The sequence below is a fragment of the Lampris incognitus genome, chromosome 10, assembly GCF_029633865.1.
Source record: "Lampris incognitus isolate fLamInc1 chromosome 10, fLamInc1.hap2, whole genome shotgun sequence".
Classification (NCBI taxonomy): Eukaryota; Metazoa; Chordata; class Actinopteri; order Lampriformes; family Lampridae; genus Lampris; species Lampris incognitus.
In genome coordinates this window covers 29,345,933-29,370,208 of record NC_079220.1, presented here as the reverse complement: position 1 = coordinate 29,370,208, position 24,276 = coordinate 29,345,933, and the positions used below count along the sequence as shown (strand labels likewise).

General features: G+C 42.6%; 1 protein-coding gene across 1 annotated transcript; it reads right to left on the bottom strand.

The window, feature by feature from the left end:
* Positions 1–471: 471 nt before the first annotated feature.
* Positions 472–24,276, bottom strand: rab5c (RAB5C, member RAS oncogene family). Its single transcript, XM_056287371.1, has 6 exons — positions 24,192–24,276; positions 10,946–11,280; positions 2,700–2,851; positions 2,343–2,465; positions 2,055–2,148; positions 472–1,930 (listed from the first exon to the last, which is right to left on the bottom strand). The coding sequence occupies exons 2-6, from the start codon at positions 11,109–11,111 to the stop codon at positions 1,803–1,805; spliced, it is 663 nt and encodes a 220-aa protein (XP_056143346.1). The 5' UTR covers positions 11,112–11,280; positions 24,192–24,276; the 3' UTR covers positions 472–1,802.

Genomic DNA, 24,276 nt, shown 5'->3' with positions numbered 1-24,276 from the left:
CCTGTTTGTAGAAATTTAACCAGTGACCCCCATTACCACCACTTGTCAAAAAGCTTCACTCCCTGCAAAATATATGGGATGAGAAAGAAACAACTGGAAAAGGGTTGTGAAGATGTGGGCGAGGGTAAGACCAACAACTGAGACTGAGGTGGACTCATGGTGATGCGAGTTAAGTATTGATTATTATGATTCCCTGGCAGAGTCAACGTGTATTAAATGTTAGGATCTACTTGGGCTGACCCTCCAGTGACTTCTTAAGACAGCAGGCTTTTTTACTGGTAGGAGACTATTCTTTGCAATTTAATCATTCAAATGTCTTCAGGGGCCATCTTCTATTGGACAATGTTCTCACAAACGCATCAAAATATTGCCAGTCATTGCCACGATTTTAATAAAGGGTGAAATGACCACACAGGAAGAGAGATATACCTTCCCCTTGTTTATTGGTAAAATTACAATTTTTATATATATATTTTTTCTTCCCTACCCATGACCCCACCCTCCCCCATACCCCCTACCTCCCAGCAGTGGCCGCTGTTGTGCTAATTGTTGATGTCATAACAGTGGATGACAACACCTGTCAAAAGCAATCCCTCCCTGATATGAACAGTAAAATTAACAAGGGAATAAGGAAGGATAAAGGAAGCCGAAAATAACATCCGAATTCACAATAACGAGACAGAGCCAGTGCATTTAATACCATAGATCTTAAGAAAAAAAAAAGAATAAAAAACATTTCCATCACAAAAGAATTGATGACGAGATGTAGAGATTGGGAAGATATTGTATTGACAATAACTACTGATTGGATATAAGCTTGCAGAGAAAGGATAATACAAATACAGCAACATGTTTTCAATACAGTTGTGATTTTGGTCAAGAAAACATCTTCGCATTTGTCAATGTACACTGATTCAAACACATTACATCAATGCTAAAATGATTTATTGGTGACATTATTAATAATGCACTATTTACTGTATATGGTTGGATATCATACCTTAATGACTGCAAAACCTTAGGTGGTCTAGGCTTTCAAATCATACTGGATAACCTGCGTCAAAACAAGTTGAAGTAATAACAATAGTAATAACAATAACATAATTGTTCATCTACACAGCTGCTAGCTAGAAGGAAATAACTCTCCATTCCCCAAACACCTTCTCTCTTCTTTGTGTCCAGGAAGCTGATCGGGGACAATTAAAAGTGAGGGACTGCTACATGCACCTGCCACCAACCAAACAGGGACTGAGTTTGAATGGTGACCATGATGAAGATACTGGAGTTAATTTATGGTGCATGGAAAAGAGAAGACAAAGGAGAGGGCCAGGAGCCTGTTTACATTCCTCCCAGTTGTGTTTGATCTTTTTTTCTATCAAGAGAAACAATTATGAGCAGACAGCTCTATTAAGTGCGATGGGTACAGAGTACTGATTTTTTTTGTTTGTTTTCCTTCTTCCATCAGTGGGACATTTTTGTTTTCCTGGGATGACATCAAATTTCCATCGTCAACTGAGAGGTCATGGGCTGCCATGTCCTTGGGGATTAAAACTTGATTCTGTGAGTAAGCTTGCTGGTCAGTTCCTTTGTTGTTGTTCGGTTCATTAGTAGAAACCATTAGTGGTGTTCCGGCATTTTACTGGCCGATGGGCTGGTTTTGCCAAACAGTTGAGTGGTGCTATGTTGCTGAAGGGGACCTGGTCCGACCATGGCTTGGTTTGACCAACAGGATATGTTTGTTAGCTGGTTGATTTCTGGTCCGGTTTCTTGATACTGTAGGATCGGTTGAATCAGTATGTTAGTTAATTCCCACCCCCACAGCACTGGCCACTTCTACCCTGTGGTGCGGCTTCCTGCAGGTCCACGCCGCCTCTGGCCCGTCCAGCAGCGCCTGCTCCCCCCTGGGGCTCGTTCTTGGGTAGCTTCTTGGCTAATTTGGAGGTGGCAGACACACAGGAGGGGAAGTAATATGAATCAACGTTTCTACACTAAGAATACAATAAAATCCCACATCTATATGCAAGCCTCCTTAAATGATACTGCGGATCACATACCTATGGCCATAAAAATCTCATTGACGTTCATCGCAGTCTTGGCTGAGGTTTCCATGAAGAGCAAACTATTATCATCTGCATACGCTTGTGCTTCCTAAAACAGAGAGAATAAAGGGAATTTCACAGGCCTGTAAAAGGCAATATTTGAAGCTTACTGTTCTGATTTTAGACTTTGTATTGAATGAGTGTTTCATTATTTCTCGTAGTTGTGTTTACCACACATCAAACTATCCAATTCAACTACACATACTGTGCTGTGGGACATCATGTGTGAGAATCGCCTTGTACCTGGAAGTCCACAGCCCTTTTGTTGGCCAGATCTGCTTTGTTTCCTGCCAATGCAATGACGATGTTAGGGCTTGCTTGTCGCTGGAGTTCCTTTACCCAATTCTTTGCACGTGTGAATGTGTCCTGGAAGAGGGAAAATAAAGAATTTGGGGGAAAAAAACACAGCACACAATTATAAAACATTGTGTTTTCAAACTTTAATTCACTGATAAAACTTATGTCATAGTTAAGAGCAAAGGTCTGTAGCTGACTGAATTATTACACTATCCTCAACCCAAAATCCAAGGGTCAAGTCATAGCGGAAAGGAGTGTTTTTGGTGGGCTGTCAAAAGAGCTGCAGCTAGACAGATAACTTACTGTGTTGGTAATGTCATAGACCACAATTGCGGCCTGAGCTCCCCTGTAGTACATGGGGGCCAGGCTGTGATATCGTTCCTGTCCCGCAGTGTCCCAGATCTCAAACTTGACCGTTGTGTCATCCAAACATACTGTCTGTGTGAGGAAGGCAGCTGCAAAGAAAAGACATTCAGCCTTTGTTATTTAAAAATGGGAGTGCAGTCTTAGGCTACAGCCACACCACCATGTTTGCATTTTAAACCGTGTAACTTTTGCTGTGTTTGTGCCTAGCCTTCACACTACAGCGTTTTCGAACCCCTAAAACAGAGACTTTTGAAAACTCAGCAAACCCCATTTTAGATCGAAAACTCTGGGACTACGTTTTAGTCTGCACAGGCGGAAACGGAGACTTTCGAAAACGATGACGCAGACACCCACGTTCGCTTCCTGACTGAGTCTCATCATGTCCTTCCCCGATTCATCACGCCCCTATCACGTGATCCTTTTCGTGTTACTTTCGGTAACAGTTCTACCGTATTGTGTGTTTGTTTGTTGTTGGCAAAGCAAACTCTGGTCTTGCTTTTCAACATTGCTGTTCTTCCTCTGTAGTATTTTCTGCAACTTAGCAACCAACTGCAGAGTAGACAATCAGCTACCTGTTTACAACGGCACGCACATGGCCAGTAGGGGTGGGTATCGTTAAGATTTTAACGGTACTACTACTCTTACCTATACTGCTTATCGATCCGGTACTTTAACGGTGCTCTTATTGGTTCTTTGTTATTTTTTGAGAGAAAAAAAATTAAGAACAGAATTAACATTGCTTTACATTCTCATGTCTGGACAGAGCGTTGCTTTTAATCATTAACCCATGCCTGTATAATTTAGTTAACCCCGTGTGGGCTCTAGGCTGCTAGCATACATAACATACCTGAGGTGGATGGGCCAACCAGATGAACTACGAGCTAGGCAGTTGAAAACTTCCGTTTTGTGTTACAAGCTGCCTGTATGCTGCAAGTGGTGCTGTGCCTATGTGAGGAAGCTAATAAATTCAGAAAACCTGCTCTGCCTCAACCGCCAGAGACTCCTGTCTCCGTCTGTACAGCTGTCTTCTCCCTCCGTCCGCCCAGAGTCAACATACATTAAAAAATAACTCAACGCAGAGACTGTTCAAGGGGTGTTCGGGTCAACAGACAGGCGAAGAGGGTTACAGCTGCTTTATTTGATGCACTTTCGCTAGATGTTTTGAAAGATTGCTCGTGTTTCCGCCCATGCAGGCAAAAGACTTGTTGCACTTGTGGCAACGAGCATCATCAGCATCGACTCCAGTGACGTATAACCAGACTTTTGACCGCTTAATTCTGTCTCCGCCACTGTTGCTAAGAACAGGCTGTGTGTGTGTGTGTCTCTCAGAGAGAGAGGCAGAGAGCTGGCCCCGCCCCTCAGGTCACACATACAACAGGCTCCGAGAGAGACCTCTCTTCTGGATTGGGACTAGCGAAAATGCACTACAGACAAATGTCTTAAACTTGTTGCAGATTAGAAACAGAGTTGGTGAGATAAAAGGTGCAAGGTAACATTTAAGTAGCCTAAATAAATAGGAAATTTACTTGCTTAATTTCTCTGATGCCAATAGCAGAACCGTTAACGTCGAAGTTTATCAATACCACGGTCTTCAATAAGTAAGCACCAGCGCCCGTTTAATACCGGGTGTTGGTACCCATCCCTAACGCCCAGTCTATGTGAGTGAAAATGCATATTGCATGACCAGGCGCGCTAGAATGGACGGAGAACATTTCTGAAACGGTGCTAAAACATGCATGTGGACGGAGATCGTTTTGATTTTAAAATTAAAATGTATTCGTGTGGATGTAGTCTTACATAGACAGTATCTGGCTAATTGGCACATTACAGGGTTTTAGTGGCTGCAGTTTACCAAAGCACTTCCATTTCAATATGCAATTAGGCTGGCCAAGACAGAACAAAGTTTACAGGGAAAACTGGAAGTCCTCCAAGTTAGATCCATCTCTTAATCCCAGGTCTATGTGAAAAGGATAATCATAAATGCTTTAATGACAGAGCAGAATATCAACCAGAGAAAGAAAACAAGACATGGTTACCACCGATTATGGAATTTCTGGACTATCGCAGCTTTAAGAGATATTTTCCGGCAAAGTGTTAGACAAGGAATTTCATAAACTATGTGAAGTCAAAAAATCACGACTTCACAAGTCATGAAGGAATTTTATCATCTGATAACTTGCTGCTAGTGGGAGATATTCCAGAATAAAATCCATGCATCATTTGCACTGCAACCAAGTTAAATTTAAATTGTTTACGCCACTAGAGTCAAAAGACTTCCTTTTGCATTCAGAAATACAGTCTTACGGGTTATGATATATATTATCCATGTAAGTAAACAAATGCCAACAGAATCACATTTTTTTCTTTTGTTTTAGAAGGCACTGTGTAACTGTCACAGTGGGTTTTGGCTAACAAAGTTTGCAGTGGAAACTGAATCCTAAATAGTCAGACCATATCAGGAGAAAATTAACTCTTGCATGGTCAGTGCTACAATCACAAAAACCACGAGAGCAATCATGACGAAACATCAACCCCAAAAACATGTGCACCAAGGATTCCGATGCTCGGACTAGTTGCTTATTCAGCTCCCAGTGTCACATGTCACAGGAAATTTTACACTCGGTGAGTACCACATACTTTAGGGCTTACTAACCCTTGACCAGGCAGGCAGCTGACATCAAGTTAAACAGAACAAAAAAAAAATGCTGACATGTTTTAAGTCTTTCGCTAGTGTAAGCACCAAGCATCCTGTCTCCCTTTCATTGCACTCCCTAACTCATAGGCTATATTATATACTGTAGGCAACAGGAACAAGAAAAAGATGTTGGTCCAACATCATACAAAAAAGAAAACGAATGGACCCAAAGTAAAGTTATGTTGCTCACAGAAACATTAGAGCCTATTTTAACAGTTATAACATGCTCACTTATCATCCACCTTGTATGAGCTTAACATGTATTTATCCACTGACAATATAGCCCATTTAACAAGGCAAGAACACCAAATGGCAGCGTTCTTGGAGAGTAGGACAAAGGACTCCAGGTAAGGAAGACCAATGGCAAAGATGTGGGGGAAGCAGGGGTGTGCTGGGGGAATGATGGGTGAGGCACATCATGGAGTAGAATACAACCACTCCTTTTGAGAAGTAGTGGGTCATGCACTACACCCTGACAGTTCCACTGCTCATCTAACAGGGCCACTGAAACAATGCAGGTGCTCAAAAGGAAAGTACTTTCCCATGTAGTTTGTGGCTTTAAATTGCCAATATTTAAATGCTCACCTCCAACCTTCAGGCTGATGAAAACACAACAGAGCAATTAAAGTATATGTATATATATATATATATATATATATATGAAGTGATGTGATACAACAGCCTCTTTGCTGCAAGAATGAGTAGTTTTCTCACAAATTCCATCTACCCCGCTTTGCTGATCTATGGCAATTCCAGAAACATCCATTATTAACAAGCTTCCTTCCTGTTTCAAGCAATCACGTTCTCCGCCCTCTGCTGCCTGCAAGGGAAATCTACCATCCAGAACCTTCAGTGTAACATTGCACATTGATTTTCTTTTCAGGTTCAAGTGTGATGGAGGAAGAAGCATTTTATGTAATTAAATTTGTTTGGCAGCAACAATTTATTCTGAATGACAAGTTTGAGGGGTGAGTCTGAGAAGCTGGGCTGCTGATGTGAGGGTCATGAGCTCAAATACCAAAAACAAGCTCTGCAGCTCCAGACTCTGATCAGGCATTGAGAACAGAAAGGATTAGGCTGCTGAGCCAACAGCTGCTCTGCTCCACTGGGGACACTGGTTGGTTCTAGGGCTGTGTGATCTGACCAAAATCTCATATCCCAATGTAGGCCATTTCATATCCAGGTAACGATACATATGACGATATAGCACATTTTCTCTAAATTCAATGAATACATAGTTTCTGGTCCGTGCCCCCCCCAGCGTTTTGACATGCTGGGTTATGTGTGTGGAGGGGCAGCCCCACCCTCGCTTAACCACACTGAGCAGAGGAGAGTAGTGCAACCATAAATGACAACAAAATGCAGTAGTATGCACAAATTAGGTGAATAACATAAATAGCCTCTACTGCGTTTTGCTGTCATTTATGGTCGAGTTAGTTTCTTGTTTCCTCTTCCCCACTCTGTTTCACTGCGGGCAGGGCTCAGCCCCTCCATACAAGGAACTCAGCGGAGCAGAGGAGAGACAGCCATGGAGGGTGGCCGACAAGTACCCTAGTTATGTTACTGTAAGTACAATAAAAGCTTCGTGAGTAAAAAGCCAAGAGTAATTTATTAATGGGCGTCTGGGTAGCGTAGCAGTCTATTACGTTGCCTACCAACACGGGGATTGCTGGTTCGAATCCCCGTGTTACCTCTGGGTTGGTCGGGCGTCCCTACAGACACAATTGGCCATGTCTGCGGGTGGGAAGTTGGATGTGGCTGTGTGTCCTGGTCGCTGCACTGGCGCCTACTCTGGTCGGTCGGGGCGCCTGTTCGGGGGGGTAACTGGGGGGAATAGTGTGATCCTCCCACACACTACGTCCCCCTGGCAAAACTCCTCACCGTCAGGTGAAAAGAAGCGGCTGGCAACTCCACATGTATCGGAGGAGGCATGTGGTAGTCTGCAGTCCTCCCCAGATCGGCAGAGGGGGTAGAGCAGAGATCGGGACGGCTCGGAAGAGTGGGGTTATTGGCCAAGTACAATTGGGGAGAAAGGGGGGCGGGAATCCAAGAGCAATTTATTAATGTAATCTGTGCAAAAGATGGACATTAACCCAGCCACTGAGGATGCACAAGCCAGTGCATCCTTAGTGCCGGTCCCAAGCCTGGCTAAATGGGGAGGGTGGCGTCAGGAAGGGCATCCGGCGTAAAATCTTTGCCAAATCAAATATGCGGATCATAAACAAGATTTCCATACTGGATCGGTCAAGGCCCGGGTTACCAACAACCGCCACTGGTACTGTTAACTAGCAAGGTGCTGGTGGAAACTATGCTACTGTTGGGTGAATGAGAAGGAGAGGGGGAAGGCATGTCCAGAGGGAGTGAGAGAGGAGGAAGGGTCAGAGTGTGGAGGTGAGAGATGGAACTTTGAATGTTGGCACTATGACTGGTAAAGGGAGAAAGCTGGCTGATATGATGTAAAGAAGAAAGGTAGGTATACTGTGTGTGCAAGAGACCAGGTGGAAGGGGAGTAAGGCCAGGAGTATTGGAGGTGGGCTCAAACTCTTCTACCATGGTGCAAATGGGAGGAGAAATGAGGTAGGGGTAAGTCTGAAGGAAGAGTATGTCAAGAGTGTGCTGGAGGTGAAGCGAGTGTCAGACAGAGTGATGAGTATGAAGCTGAAAATCGAAGGTGTATTGATGAATGTTATCAGCGCATATGCCCCGCAAGTTGGGTGTGAGACGGAAGAGAAAGAAGAATTCTGGAGTGAGTTGGATGACATGGTGGAGAGGGTAACCAAGGAGGAGAGAGTGGTGATTGGAGCAGACATCAATGGGCATGTTTGTGAAGGGAACAGAGGTGATGGGTAGGTATGGTGTCAAGGAGAGAAATGTGGAAGGACAGATGGTGGTGGATTTTGCCTAAAGGATGGATATAGCTGTGGTAAATACATATTTCAAGAAGAGGGAGGAACACAGGGTGTAGTACAACAGTAGAGGAAGGTGCACAAAGGTGGACTATATCTTATGTAGAAGGCGCAATCTGAAAGGGATTGAATACAGCAAGGTGGTGACAGGGGAAAACGTAGCTAGGCAGCATCGGATGGTGGTCTGTAGGATGACTGGAGACCAAGAAGAGGAAGCGACTGAAGGCAGAGCCGAAGATCAAATAGTGGAAGTTGAAGAATGAAGACTGTTGTGCGGAGTTCAGGGAGGAGTTAAGACAGGCAGTGGATGGTAGTGAAGAGTTGCCGGATGGCTGGGCAAGCACTGCAGAAATAGTGAGGGAGACAGCTAGAAAGGTAATTGGTGTGTCATCAGGACAGAGGAAGAAACACAAAGAGACTTGGTGGTGGAATGAGGAAGTACAGCAAATTATACAGAGGAAAAGGTTGGCAAAGAAGAAGTGGGATAGTAAGAGAGATGAAGAAAGTAGACAGGAGTAGAAGGAGATGCAGCGTAAAGCGAAGAGAGAGGTGGCAAAGGCAAAGGAAAAGGCGTATGGTGAGTTGTATGAGAGGTTAGACACTAAGGAAGGAGAAAATGACTTGTACTGATTGGCTAAACAGAGGGAAGGATGTGCAGCAGGTTAGGGCGATCAAGGATAGAGACGAAAATGTGCTGACAAGCGAGGTGAGTGCGCTGAGAAGGTGGAAGGAGTACTTTCAGGGGCTGATGAATGAAGAAAATGAGAGAGAGAAGGTTGGATGATGTGGGGATAGTGAATCGGGAAGTGCAGTGGATTAGCAAGGAGGAAGTGAGGGCATCTATGAAGAGGATGAAGAGTGGAAAGGCAGTTGGTTCTGATGACATACCTGTGTGGAAGCATGGAGATGTTTAGGAGAGATGGCAGTGGGGTTTTTAACTAGATTGTTTAACACAAACTTGGAAAGCGAGAGGATGCCTGAGGAGTGTAGAAGAAGCATACTGGTACCTATTTTCAAGAACAAGGGTGATGTGCAGAACTGTAGCAACTACAGAGGTATAAAGTTGATCAGACACAGCATGAATATATGGGAAAGAGTAATAGACGTTAGGTTAAGAGGAGCGCTGATGATTAGCGAGCAGCAGTTGGGTTTCAGGCCACGAAAGAGCACCACAGATGTGATGTTTGCTTTGAGAATGTTGATTGAGAAGTATAGAGAAGGCCAGAAGGAGTTACATTGTGTCTTTGTGGATTTACAGAAAGCATATGACGGTGCCATGAGAGGTGTGGTATTGTATGAGGAAGCCGGGGGTTGCAGCGAAGTATGTAGGAGTGGTCCAGGATATGTATGAGGGAAGTGTGACAATTGTGAGATGTGAGGTTGGAATGACAGATGGGTTCAAGGTGGAGGTGGAATTACATCAAGGATCGGTCCTGAACCCTTTCTTTTTTGCAATGGTGATGGACAGGTTGACAGACGAGATAAGGCAGGAGTCTCCGTGGACTAGAGCAAGACAGAATACCTATGCATGAATGAGAGGAGGGACAGTGGAATGGTGAGGATGCAAGGAGTAGAGGTGACAAAGGTGTATGAGTTTAAATACTTGGGGTCAACTGTCCAAAGTAACGGGGAGTGCAGAAGAGAGGTGAAGAAGAGAGTGCAGGCAGGGTGGAGAAGAGTGTCAGGAGTGATTTGTGACAGACGGGTACCAGCAACAGTTAAAGGGAAGGTTTACAAGATGGTTGGGAGACCAGCTATGTTATATGGTTTGAAAACAGTGGCACTGATGAAAAGACAGGAGGCAAAGCTGGAGGTGGCAGAGACGAAGATGTTAAGATTTTCATTGGGAGTAATGAAGAAGGACAGGATTAGGAATGATTATATTAGGGGGACCGCTCAGGTTGGACAGTTTGGAGACAATGCAAGAAAGGCAAAATTGAGATGGCTTGGACATGTGTGGAGGAGAGATGCTGGGTATATTGGGAGAAGGATGCTGAATATGGTGCTGCCAGGGAAAAGATGGAAGGCCAAAGAGGAGGTTTATGGATGTGGTGAGGGAGGACATGCAGGTGGCTGGTGTGACAGAGGAAGATGCAGAGGACAGGAAGAAATAGAAACGGATGATCCGCTGTGGTGACCCCTAACGGGAGCAGACGAAACTAGTAGTAGTAGTAGAATCCACGCAAAAGATGGAGAGACTCCAAATGGCGAAAAATACTGCCGTAAAGAGTGTGATTTGCGACAACGAAATAAACGATGGAGCATAATATGGAATGATAGAAATTTTTCTATCGTCATACAATATAAATATGTATCTTCATATCACACAGATGTTGGTTGTGGTGCTATGCAGCCAGAACTGACATGATGTCCACTTGCATTTTGTTGATACATTTTGAGACAGAATGGGAACGTGTGAGTGTGTGTGTGTGTATATTATATATATATATATATATATATATATATATATATATATATATATATATATATATATATATATATATAAATTAAAAAGCCAAACCACCATCGTGCTTGCCAAAGAGCAGAAGAGAATACCTGTAGAAAGACAATGAAACTCTCACCTCCAATGGTGCTTTCCTGGTACTCATGGAACTGGCCCTTTACAAAGCGCAGCACCAAGCTGGATTTGCCCACTGCTGACTCTCCCAACAGCACTAGCTTGAACTGGCAGATCTTGTTGCTTGCCGCTGTGCCGTTGGTCCGCGCCGGTCCTCCTCGCCCTGCCATGGCACTGTGCTAAGAGCTTCACTGGTAGAAGAGGCTGGAAGTCCAGGCAACTCTATGCTGACGTTTGGTGCAGAGGCCAAAAAAGGCTGGGTGAGGTTGAGCTACGCAGGGGAAAGTACAGGCCAGGCAGTGAATGAGCCAGAGGAAGGGGACACCTCACCAACGGGAGCTGGAAAAGACAACATTTATATAGATCATGTCCAATACTTCTTATCATGGTAACTACAATGTCCATTTTCCACAGCCTCAGCCAAAACCCAGGTAATGGTCATGTTTTGAAAGTTTTTAAACTGTTCACTTATTCCTTCTTGCACTCAGAATGCTGAACTATCAAGAGTCCTATTTGACAGCAATCTCTATGCCTCTTTACCTGCTGTTCGATACAGAAGTTATTGTTTTATTCATGGTAACTTTCAGACAGTTTTTTTTTCCAGCTAGCACTGACACATGGGCTAAACTGACATCACAACATACTTCAGCCAGGGCTAGGCTCAAAAACAAGAGGGCATATCAAGTCAGCAAAATCAATGATTAAACCTGTTTCACATTTAGGTATCTAAGTAGGCCCAATCATATTTACTTGTAATAATCGTTTACTTTGGTCAAGTCTGGCAAAGAAAATCTACTGTCCTTTTTGACACAGAAATTGGCTTCAAGACTTTATATCTACATGTAGTGGAGACTATGACAGTGACACATCACTTTTTCCAATAAAGAAATCTAAAATGCATTGAAATTTGTTCGCTCATGTCTACACCCATTAATGTGAAAGGCACGTGCTTAAATGAATAAATCTTTTAAAATAATGTATCATTTATTGTATTTCATCAAATAGAAGAGAAGAAAGAAAGTCACTTAATTTTGTCATTGTAGGTTACAATGAAATTCAATTCTCTGCATGTAACCCATCCTATTGTATAGCTGCAGTGGGCAGCAGCTGCAGCGCCCAGGGACCAACTCCAGTTCTTCTTTCCATTGCCTTGCTCAGGGGCACAGACACAAGTATTAACCCTGACATGCATGCCTTTTTGATGATGGGAGGAAACCCACACGGACGTGGGGAGAATGTACAAACTCCACACAGAAAGGACCTGGGACAGCCTGGGGTTCGAACCCAGGACCTTCTTGCTGCAAAGCAACAGTGCTAATCACTGGGCCACTGTCACTATTTCGTTGATACATTTCATACTGTAATAATTATTCCGAATCATTTAGTACTTCTGCTTTGTCTTATTATAATTGCTGCTGAGACAACCCAATTTCCTCTAAAGCAGTGGTTCTCAACTGGTTTAGCTGCAGGACCCAATTTTGTCTGTGGTCATTAAGTCTTGACCCAAAAATAATTCAACTTGCAAAGCATTCTTATTTATTTTCCAAAATGATTAGTGAAGCATTCAACAACACTATCATCCATCCATCCATTATCTAAACTACGTATCTTGCTCTCAGGGTCGCTGAAGCCTATCCAAGAAGTCATTGGGCGGCAGGTGGGGAGACACCCTGGACAGGCTGCCAGGCCATCACAGGGCGCCCATCCACATCCACACCCACTCACACATACCTAGGAACAATTTAGCACAGCCGATTCACCTGACCTACATGTCTTTGGACTGTGGGAGGAAACCGGAGCCCCCGGAGGAAACCCACGCAGACACGGGGAGAACATGCAAACTCCACACAGAGGACGACCCAAGACGACCATCCAGGTTGGACTACCCCGGGGCTCGAACCCAGGACCTTCTTGCTGTGAGGTGACTGTGCTAACCACTGTGCCACCCAATACTATCATGTGCTGTTCAAAACATGAAAAAAATAAAACAACAATAAAAGGCCTTCTTCCCGATACAAATAGGCCTATTGCAGTTCAATATGAATTGGACAAAACACAAACCAAACTAGAAAGTGCAACAAGGGCTTTTTCAAAATACTGCCTTCACTGATGAAAACGTGAAACCAAAGTGAATGAAATGAAGTAAAAACTTTTTTTTTAAAAATCTGTTGAAAGATAAAACATTGTTTTCAGATTCCAAAACAGCTCTTAAGCCTATCATGAATAACATTTATAGTTTCCTTAGGGAGGAACATATCAATGGGACTGAATTTAGTGATGCCGAGTACAGATGAACTGCTTTGAACTAATGATAATGTTGGGGATGCTTTTTGCTCTAGGCAAGAGTCTCAAAATCTGGAATGTTGGTCAACAAGGCAAATCTAAGGTCGTGTTCCAAGTCCACTCTCTTTCTGGGTTTTGTTTTCAGATGGACCAGAGCTGAGAAACCACACTCACAAAAATGGGTTGTACTGAATGGCAGGATGATTTTGATCACATGGGTGGCGAGGGATGGATATTCAGTCATAGCACTACCCCAGAACTGCGAAAGGCTAACCTCAGTGATTTATTTCAATACCTGATCACATGAGAGCTCCACCAACTGGCTCTCTTCATTGCTTGGCAACATGATGCTTTTCCATCTCGATTCCAAAGGCATCACATACCCAGTCATTATCTCAAGTGTTTCTCAGGGAAGTAGTCATTGAAAGGTTCCTACAATTTGTCCTGCAGATATCGTAATCAAACAGGCTGGCGAGTGGTGCACTGCATTCTGAGAGGAGAGCTGCAATGTCAGTTACGCGTGAGAGGACATTCCCTCTCGATAACCAGTGCACCTCTGTATGGTACAGTACCTGCAAAGATTCAACGCCCAGGTCTTGGCACAGCTTCTGGAAACATCTAACACTCTTGGGGCTCCATTTAATATACTTCACAACTTTCACAACATCACTCAAAGTATCATGAAGCACTGTCACCATTATCCTTGGCTGCCAGGGCCTCCATGCACAAAGCAATGATTCCATGCCACATTTCAAACTTTTTCTAAGAATTCTCTTCACCACCCCAGAGTGTTTCCCTGTCATGGCAGCTGTGCCATCAGTTGTGATACCAACGCATGTATCCCCAGGTCAGGCCCAATGAGCCCAAGTAGGAGTCCACAGAATTGAAAATGTCCCATGCAGTTGTGGTGGGAAGCTCTACTGCAGAGAAACTACTCCTCAAAGTTCTCTTCCCACACATGCCTCACATACACCAGCAAAACTGCATGGTTTGCTACATCTGTGGATTCAACCATCTGTAACGCACAGTATAAATTTGCCCTAATGCAAGCTGTGGTCTGTCTTATGTCCTCGGACACGTCTTGAATTCTCCTCTTTATGGTATCATTGAACAATGGAATCGTCTAACTTATCTGCTGCTGATTGATCCTGCATCTCTCTAGTCATGTCAATGGCCGCTGGTAGAAAAAGTTCTTCAGATATAGTGTGGGATTTCTTGCATTTTGCAATATGGTGAGCTACGTGGTAGTACATGCTCTAGTGAAGAACATGAAGATTTCATCAAGTATTGGAATGACCTCAGTATGTGTAGCTTTCCTTGAAAATACTCAACTGGTATCTCTGCATAGGCTGAGGGTTTTGTTTCTAAATGGTGCATTAACTTCAACGGCTTCATGCTTTTGTTTACTAGTAATTCGTTACACAATACACACTGAGATTTCTGTACATCTCATCGGTCTTCAATAAAAGAAAGCCCATATTTAATGTTGTTTGTAAAATATAGGACCCCCATCTCAAGGGGTTATTCCCATCAAGAATTTCCAATATTTTCATTTCAAGGCCATATTGAAAAGAGCTGGGGCTTAATTAGCAAAGTGAGCTTAAACTGGTTGCTTTGACAACTGTGCCAGATTGATGTGACCACTGTGGATAAGATGCACACACGCATTCAATGTGCTTCAAAATAAAAGCAAATCATAGATAGTTCTGTAAAATCTATGAAAATTGAAATAAAAGCTTTTTTTTTTGAAGGAGCAGAGCAAGTACGCACAAGTACCCATCCGTGACCCACTATGCATCTGCTCAACCACTGTCGCCTGTAAGGGATCATTTAAGTTTAAAACTGCTGATTTTTGTTAAATTTGCACCGGTGTTGGGGAATAACTAGTTACAGGTAATGGCATTACATAATTTAATTACAAAAAATGTAATTACAATCCGTTATAATTACTGAAAATTTTTAATTCAATTAGTGAGAAAAGAAAATGCTGGTGATTACAAAGGGACTATATCCAAACTTTCTTTTCAGTAACAAGCTTATTTGTTTTGGTGGTTGTATATATTGAAGAACTTTTAATGAAAGTTTGACAGTAATCAGTGTCGAGTACTGTTGTGAGGTTTACACTGCCTTGTTTAAATTTATATTTTTAGGACTTTTCAGCTTGATTACCCAGTTTAAAACATGTTAGAAAAATAAACAAAAAGTAATCAAATTTAATAAGTTACATTAATTTTGATTAAGTAATTAAAATAGTTAAATTACTTATAACATTTTTCCAGGATAACTACTACAGGATAACTATTACATTTCAAAAGTAACCATCCCAACACTGATCTGCATAACCCTGTGGACAAAAGTGGTAGTGTTTAATGGAAGAATGACAAGATTGTTGCAAAGATTTCTAGTCACTCTCTGGTAGCTCCAGGCCTATGGTCAATCACTAGAGGAACTGATACTACAGATGCCAATTTCTGAAATCAAACCTAATGAGCATTTAATCCAGTCTTATTTAACACCCCCCGCCCCCCCCAAAAAAAGACATGCTAGTTGTGTCTAAATACATTCTTCACAAGTGTTTTGTAAAATCTTGCCTAATCTTGTTCTAGCTGGGTCATTACATGAGGACGGGCAGCTTCTGCTTGGTCAGAGAGACAGGAAATCTAATTCAGCTCAAAACAGGAAGTGAATATTGCAGAAGACATTACAGTGTTGAACACATTACAGTCTGGGATATCCTTAAACTTGTCGCCAGATAAACAGAAAGCGAGGCCATGGCACAAAATCAAAGAACATTTAATGAATGCCTGTGACAAGAAGCAGGTTTTTCATTGGCGAAGGAGAGGAGGAGCATGTAGAGAACATTAAAGTCATTGACTGATGCTGACTTTTTTTGGGGGGGGGGTCCCCCCCCAAATTTTTTTCCTCCCCAGTTGTATCCGGCCAATTACCCCACTCTTTTGAGTCATCCCGGTCGCTGCTCCACCCCCTCTGTCGATCCGGGGAGGGCTGCAAACTACCACATGCCTCCTCCAATACATGTGAAGTCACCAGCTGCTTCTTTTCACCTAACAGTGAGGAGTTTCGCCAGGGGGACGTAGCGCGTGGGAGGATCATGCTATTCCCCCTCCTCCCCAAACAGGCACCCCGACTGACCAGAGGAGGCGCTAGTGCGGCGACCAGGACACATACCCACAACCAGCTTCCAACCTGCACACATGGCCAGTTGTGTCTGTAGGGATGCCTGACCAAGCCGGAGGTAACTCGGGGATTCGAACCGGCGATCCCTGTGTTGGTAGGCAAGGGAATAGACCACTACACTACACAGATGCCCCAACTGATCCCGACTTTTACCTCAGCTGCTGGCTGGACCTAATTGTGCACCGTGACTCTGATTCAATTTGACAGTGTCTACGGTGTACCAACTATGCTACTTTCGCTATATAACTTTCATGTCCTATGCAATACATTATTATTTTAACATGCTAAATCTAATCGCCAATTTAACGATTCTTTTCATTTTTAATCGATCGACCCATCGACTATTTTTTTCAATCATTTACTCTATAAAATGTTGATAAGTTCTCAAAGTTGTCTTCAAACCACTTTGAGAATTGATTTTATACTTGTTTTCTTTTTGTCTGTCTTTTCATTAGGGCTGAACGATTAATCAAATTCAAACTGACATCGCAATGTAAAAAACAATTTTCAAATCGCAAAGGCTGTGAAAAAAAAAGAAAAGAAAAAAGAACCAAACACTGAAGAGGTGACTTTAGTGTGAAAGAGGAGCAGTATGTCGGTTGTCTGGACCTATTGTGCAGAACGTGTCTTGCTACCGTAGCTACAACATGGGGCAACACTACAAACCTGTTCCAGCACTTAAGAAAGCATCACAAGGCCATGTATGACAATTGCATGGCTAAAAACCTGACCACCATTGCGTCAAGTAGGCCTAATACCACCCGGCAGTGCCAGAATCAGAATACTTAATTCATCCCCGAGGGGAAATTGGGTTCTATTGCAGAAACTCACGTTCTAATAACTAAAAACTAACAAGATAGAAGATAAGAAAATAGAAACAAATAAAAATAAAAGATACATAAAAATATATCAACAAGCATGGTGTACATAACACCCCATCTATACTGTACTACTGCAGCACACAACAAGCAAACATTTCGACCACTGACCGAAATGTTTGAGAGTATATCTCCATATGAACGAGATTCAAAACGGCACCGCAAAATTACTCAGGCGATAGTGGAATTCATAGGGAAAGATGTGAGGCCCCTCAACATGATGACTAAGGCCGAGTTTACGGCTTTAGTTAAGACACTGGAAAAACGGTATAGCATGCCATCCCACACATATTTTAGCCAGGTTGCCATACCGTAGCTATATAAAACATGTAGTCAGAGTTGCAGCGGAGCTAAAAACAGTGGAGCTTTTGCTACTACCACGGGCATGTAGTCAAGCCGTACAGCAGAACCCTATCACAGTCTGACCGTGCATTTCATCAATGAAGAATTCGACCCCAAAGTTCGCCGTCTTCAGACTGCTTACTTCCCGGATGATCACACTGGGGAGAACATTGCAGCCAGCCTGAGAGAAGGACTAGCCAGCTGGGACCTCGATAAAGAAAACCATGTCTGCCTAACGACGGACAATGCATCGAACATGGTGAAGGCAGTGCAGTTTAACAAATGGACCAGGCTCCACTGTTTCAGCCACCGATTATAACTTACCATTGGTAAGTTTTATTCTGTCTGTGTGTGAGTGAGTGAGTGATTTCTCTCTATTACCATGCTGATGCTTTTATTTAAGTGATTTGCTGCTGGCAGGGATGATATAATATGCCAAGAGGTATACAGCCTATCTTTGACTCTGTGATGTTAGTACTTGATTCTCACTTTAACTGTCACGCGTGCATGTGTCTTATCCTGGATCACCACCTTGCTGTTGTGGAGAAGCTTGCATGTACCAATGATCCCAAGAACTATGCCATCCGGAACTTGGTTCCTGGTAGGGTCACCCAAGGGAGATAGGTCAAGTGGGAGGTTCCAGACCAAGCATGATCCAAAAAAGACCTCAATGGCAGAACTGGTGGAAGATATCTCCAGGTCACAACAACATTGAAGGTGGGTGAAGGCTGCAACAGAGGGTGGTCCCCAATCATCTTGGTTCTCCATGCCATTGGACTCTGGCCATCCCCTGCCAAGGACCATGTGGTGACTGCAAGCGCATCAGCCTCTCCACATTAAAAAGCGGTCAGGCGCAGGTGTCCTTCAATTATGTGGCTTCAGGATCAGCTTCTATGCCCACCTGAGGACCCAGAGGGACCCAGAGGGAGGATGGTCATACTTGACCCCAAGTGACCACCGATGATGATTACTTGTTTGCAAGGTTTGAAGTTAAATCAGTCAGTCAATATTCTACTGGGATTGAAGGTTTTTCTTTTTACAATTAAACAGTTAAATGAAGATATATCAATTCATGCATCAGTTCATCTCATTTTATCATAACACGAAGGCCTGGCCTTCAGGAAAGAGCAGTTAATATGTTGACTGTTGTGTTGGTCATACTATAGAATCATTTATTGCTGTGTTTAATGGATAACACAGAAGATAATGAACTTTGAAAAAAAATTGCACACTAAATCGCAATCTTGATCTAAAAAAAAAAAAAAAAAAATCACAATTAGATTATTTTTCCAAATCATTCAGCCCTACTTTTATATCATTACTTTTTAATCTGTGCACATTCACTTAATGTACAGTGAACTTTGTCTTAATATATGAAATGTGCTATATAAATAGCATGATTGACTGATTGATGTGAATAAAAAAAAAGACAAGCAAATCTTAGCATTTGTGAAGCTGTAACCAGAAAAGGCTTTTTTTTTCTTCCGATAAATGACTAAATATTAATAATTAACAGAATTTATAAAAATTCATGACAATTCAACAGCTTTCCCAAATACCATTTTCCAAACTTCAGATATTCGGTGCATTCTACAAATGGATATCCTAAAAACTGTTCTAAATTAATGCATTATTTTTTGTTGATTAATAAATTGGCCAATAATTAGCACTTTGTGTTCAGAGAAATAACTGCCAAATTAATCTTTTTCAGTCAAGACAAAGCTGCAAGGTAGGTACTGCTGATGGGAATTTTCATTCATGCATATCTGAGGGTTAGCAACCTGAAGGGAAAGCTTTGACCAACTACATCAGAAATCACTTGCAGTTTGCCAAAGGCCTGAACAGTCTTGGGCTTGTGCCTTAGGAGGTCCACACACATTCACAGACCACAGCAGCGGCGGTGGAGGAGGAAGAAAGTCACCCAATTCAGTGGGTCAACAAGCTGTGGCTCCTTTGAATGCCAACGACATAGCTAGGCTTTCACCTGTCAACGCCCCTCATCACAATGAAGAGGAATCATGGAAAGACTTGACTGTTAAAAGTTTATGGAAACAGATTTAGATTTGGCAGATACATCCCATTTCCAACAAACCTAAAACATTTCATTACCGTTGTCTGAACTCAGGCTGTTACAGACAATGAACCATTTGGAACAATGAAACATTGGAACATTCCAGACCAAAGCTTGGCCAACTCAAAATATATAAATTCAAAATATGAAACATGCATAGCAGTTGAGTACAATTAGCTACATACCCGGATGATAAAATTTCTGTTTCTAGGTATAATTACTTAAATAAAAGGCCTTGCTTTGTATTACAATTTTAGTAAATTACTCCAGTTAATTAGACTTATTAATTGAAGGTTAAGATCTCACGATAGATTCAAGGCCACAAACTGACAGAAGATGTAGGGATGAGGGTTAGACAGTTAAAAACCTTGAAAAAAGGTGCTGGAAAAACATTAACCATAAGGATAGGTAAGACAGAAATTTGTTATCTTAAAACTTGCATGCAAAATGACGAATAGCCAAAAAACAATTGGCTTCCAGCTGATCAATGTTGTATTACCGTCTAGTGTACAAGAGGAATGAAAAACCTAAAGGTGAGGCAAAGAGCCTAGTCTCTCTACTGTAAGGGTGACAGCAGAGGCTTCCAACAGTCTTGGCTTGCAATCAGAGGCTCCATCTTACCCAAGAGACAAACCCGCATACATCCCCATGCAGCCTGCCAGGGACGCTTTAACGGCATCCCTAATGTGCTCTGGAGACCTCCACAGTGAAGTGGGTCAGAGAGACAGACAGAAGGACGTGGGTCAGAGAAAGGGGGAGGATAAGAGCGAGGAGGGAGTGGAGAGAGAGCCTGTGAAATATCCATAATGGCCTCCTGTATGCTCTGCTGCCAGGACAATATCTGAACACCTCAACAAGGATCAAAACATTCTATATTCAATATTAATGGCCAAAATGGTGGTAACGATTAATTTAAGACATGGGCCTGTAAAGGCACAGCACAGAGGAATTTCAATTTTGAAAACGACATTCCCATACTGTGTGCACTACCACATTTAAGTTATCAAACATAGTATTACATAGTCACAATGAAGGAGAAAAAAAAAACAACTTTTCTGATCACATTTCTACAGGTAGTAAAGGGAGAAGCCGACTGTGGAACAACCCTAGCTTTTGTTTAGTGACGGCCCCGCTGAAATGGGGCTAATCAAAAAGTTCAAGCTCTGCTGTTTTGATGACTCAAACCTAGTCCGTCATTTTTTACACACAATTCTCCATCTAAGTAACAACACCAGACATAAGGGTTCCCCTTCTTGATCAGAAATACTGACTAGACTATCTTAAACTGAGTTGAAAATATTTGAATTCTTATGTGCCATTACCCTTTTAATAAATATCAGGTTTTCCAAATGTATCTGTACCAGTAAACTTATAGTAGACTGGTACAGATACATTTGGAAAACCTGATATAAATTAAGAGGGCATTTTCATACAAAAGGCTTTCATTCATCGCCTGCATAATCATCTTGGAAACTGAAAAAGACAAAACACCTTGTCCCAACTTCCCACACCTAAAGAGAGCACTGATTATCAATCTGTCCTCACCCACATAGATATTAAACTTGTTTTTTCCCCAAGACCCATTACAAAATGTCACCTGAAATGGGGTTCACATTTTCAAAATAAAGGTTTAGAATACAATTAACTGTAGAAAAACTGGCATGAGTGCAGGCCTGACTGGTGAAAAAGCAAAAGCAGAGGGAGGCGTGTGTTTCATCATCACAGTGGATTCCATGTTGTTAGTGAGCATTAGTGCACATGGGCTAACAAGGACTACTGAAGCCACTTAAAAATTTGACCAACATTATGTTTCTTTGTCCTACAGAAGTCAGATGCTTGAGGGGAAAATTATAACAGCCAGCCAACCAGGCATGTTTGACATTTTACAACTCATTAATATCTTGGCTTGGCTACAGATCATTAAAAACATTTTTCCACATGAGAGTATACTCTCATTTTACAGGATAAAAACAGCATATTTAGAGGTTATAACTAACAAACAATTTGCAATAAACTGCCTTTGTCACAAATGCTGTGGCAGTAGTTGTGCAATGATGCTTCAGGCAGATCTCACTGTACCAGTTACTAAGAAACAAGTAGTGACTTGATGCTCTTGCTGATCCAAGGGTGTAGGCCTAAACGGTGTGGAGGTGTCATTGATGTGTGTGGTTGGATGTGAGGCTGGGACGCATCCGGGAGTACAACATTCCAGAAGACTAACAAGCTATAGACAGTGCCTCTTGCACTTGGCCCCATTTACCTTGTGACACCAGATAAAACCATGTTGAAGACCTATGATATTGTTGTTGTTAGTGAATAAGAATCAGTCTAAACTCAGCATCAAAGATATAGTAGTGGAACTTTGTTTCAGATATAGGCGGTTGTCAGTCTATAATGGAAATGGAGAAAGGGTTGATCTCAGATCAGCAGCTTAGTATTGTTTGCCTTCCAGAAAACATTAAAGACAGTTTGGATGGAAAAGAGGTGACAAAGCTCAGGAAATGCAAACAGGATACTCATCCCCAGCCGGCGATGCGCCCATAGGAAATCACAGGCACTTCCTTTTCACACAAGTTCTCTGAGAAACTGGATGACAGAGACAGTCCTACTTGCTTACGCTACAGCACATCTGTATGACACCCTATCCCGTCAGTTCATTCGTAATACATCGTCTAACTCAGGGAAACATGCAAAAGTCAGCTAATTTTAAAAGCGGACAACTGACTTGGAAATCTACAGTTTGTAGGCCCCAACCGTACAAATTTGAACAACTAGATGTTATCTGTTGTCATTTCTTTCCTTTTGCAAGTAAAAATTGAGCAAACAATGGTGTTCCTCTAAACCAATTCCAAGTGCAGCGGTAATTAAATGCAAGCCCATTGAACACAACAGGCATTCCTATCTGAGATGCAGCCTCGCAACTCACTGACCCTGAATACCCTTTATCCCCTCACATTTGTGCAGCTAGGTTTTGATAAGAACCCCAAGCCTTTCAAACTGTACTCTTCTCAGCAAAGATAAAAGGGTGGTGGGTTAGGGCGTAGTTGATGGTAGTCCCTCGTGCCACCACCAATGGTTGTCTCTTTCACACACACACACACACACACATTTTTTTTTAATGGAGCTACCCAAGTGTTCTGCCACACTTACAAACTGATGGCACGCAACACTATGGGGTCAACATTGTAAAAATAAATCTGTTCAAGGGCTGGTTTGCTGTGCTGCGTCATCATTTTAATGGGACAAGGTCCACACCCCATAAACGTAAAGTCTTGGAACTAGGTATTGTAAATCTCTCCTGTCTCAAAGGTCCAAGCTCTGTTTCCCTAATGAAGTCATAAACACACACTATTAATGTTAGCTTTAAAAATATATCTTAAGAGGAGCCGCATAAGGACTTTCACTACATGTAATATCTACAGGGAATTTTACTAGTTAGTTAACGGCCAAGTAAAACCACCGGTCTGGGTCTAAGAAAAGGTAACATCGCATGTTATTGCTATCGACTAGCAGTGTCAAAACAGCACCACTAGCTTGCTAGCTAGTGTCAGCTAACATGTCTCAAAACGCAACTAACAAGCAAGAAAGCCAGAAAGACACAAATTATACATGTTACATTTAACTGCTACATGTTACCAACGCTTTGACGGAAGTATAAAGGAATAAGTTCAGCCCAGCGTGGACGACATCACTTGCAGGGCAACTTTTTTTCGCATTTGCAATTTCTCCAAACTCAACGTTAACGGCTGGCAAGATTAAACACTGGTAAACGTTAGCCGTAACTCGCTAGCTCGGCGACATAAAAATATCAGGTCTTATCTCCACCAGGTTTACTTGTCTTTCGCTACCAACCAGCCGAGCGACATGCTAGCGAGTTAGCCTAACGGCGAAACAGTCAGCCAGGACGGTGGGGAAGCAAACGTCGGCTTGCTGACTGGATCCTGAAGCTGGCGTTAGCCTTGGCTCGTTAGCGTTAGTTTACTATTGACAATAAAACCCACCAAGACGGACGAAAACAGAGAGATCGGATGGCTAGCCGGCTAGCTAATGTAAGCAAATTTAGCTCGCTGATTATCGTTAACTGAAGAACTTTCCCTTTATCGGCCACACGTCGTCAGCTGTCTGACAGTTTGGTCAACGTTAAAAGACAGAAATTCGCTATCGAAACTGTTCTTAAGATACGTCGGTGTCATTTGTTCCCAACAACTGTACGCCAAAGCAACCTTTTTCCGTTTTGCTGCCACCGCTGTCACTGGGCTGTGATTTGGCTGGTTGAAGCTAACGTCTCTCGGTCCAGTTGTGTTGATAGACAATCTGACTGGGTCTGGACTTGCCTGGCTCGGCGAGCGAAATTTCATACGCTGATCCGACATCAACTGTGACTAACGGTCCAGCGCTAATAACGCAAAACTACAGTTTGCTCCGAGAGATCCTCTTACGCCCTTCTTACACTCAAAACGTCAATTATTTTGACTTACAAGACTTTTGTCTCCTGTAGTTGATCACATCGGCGGCTCTTGTCGTCTGCGAGGGCCCTGGCCTTCCTTTCCGCTTTGTGATTTT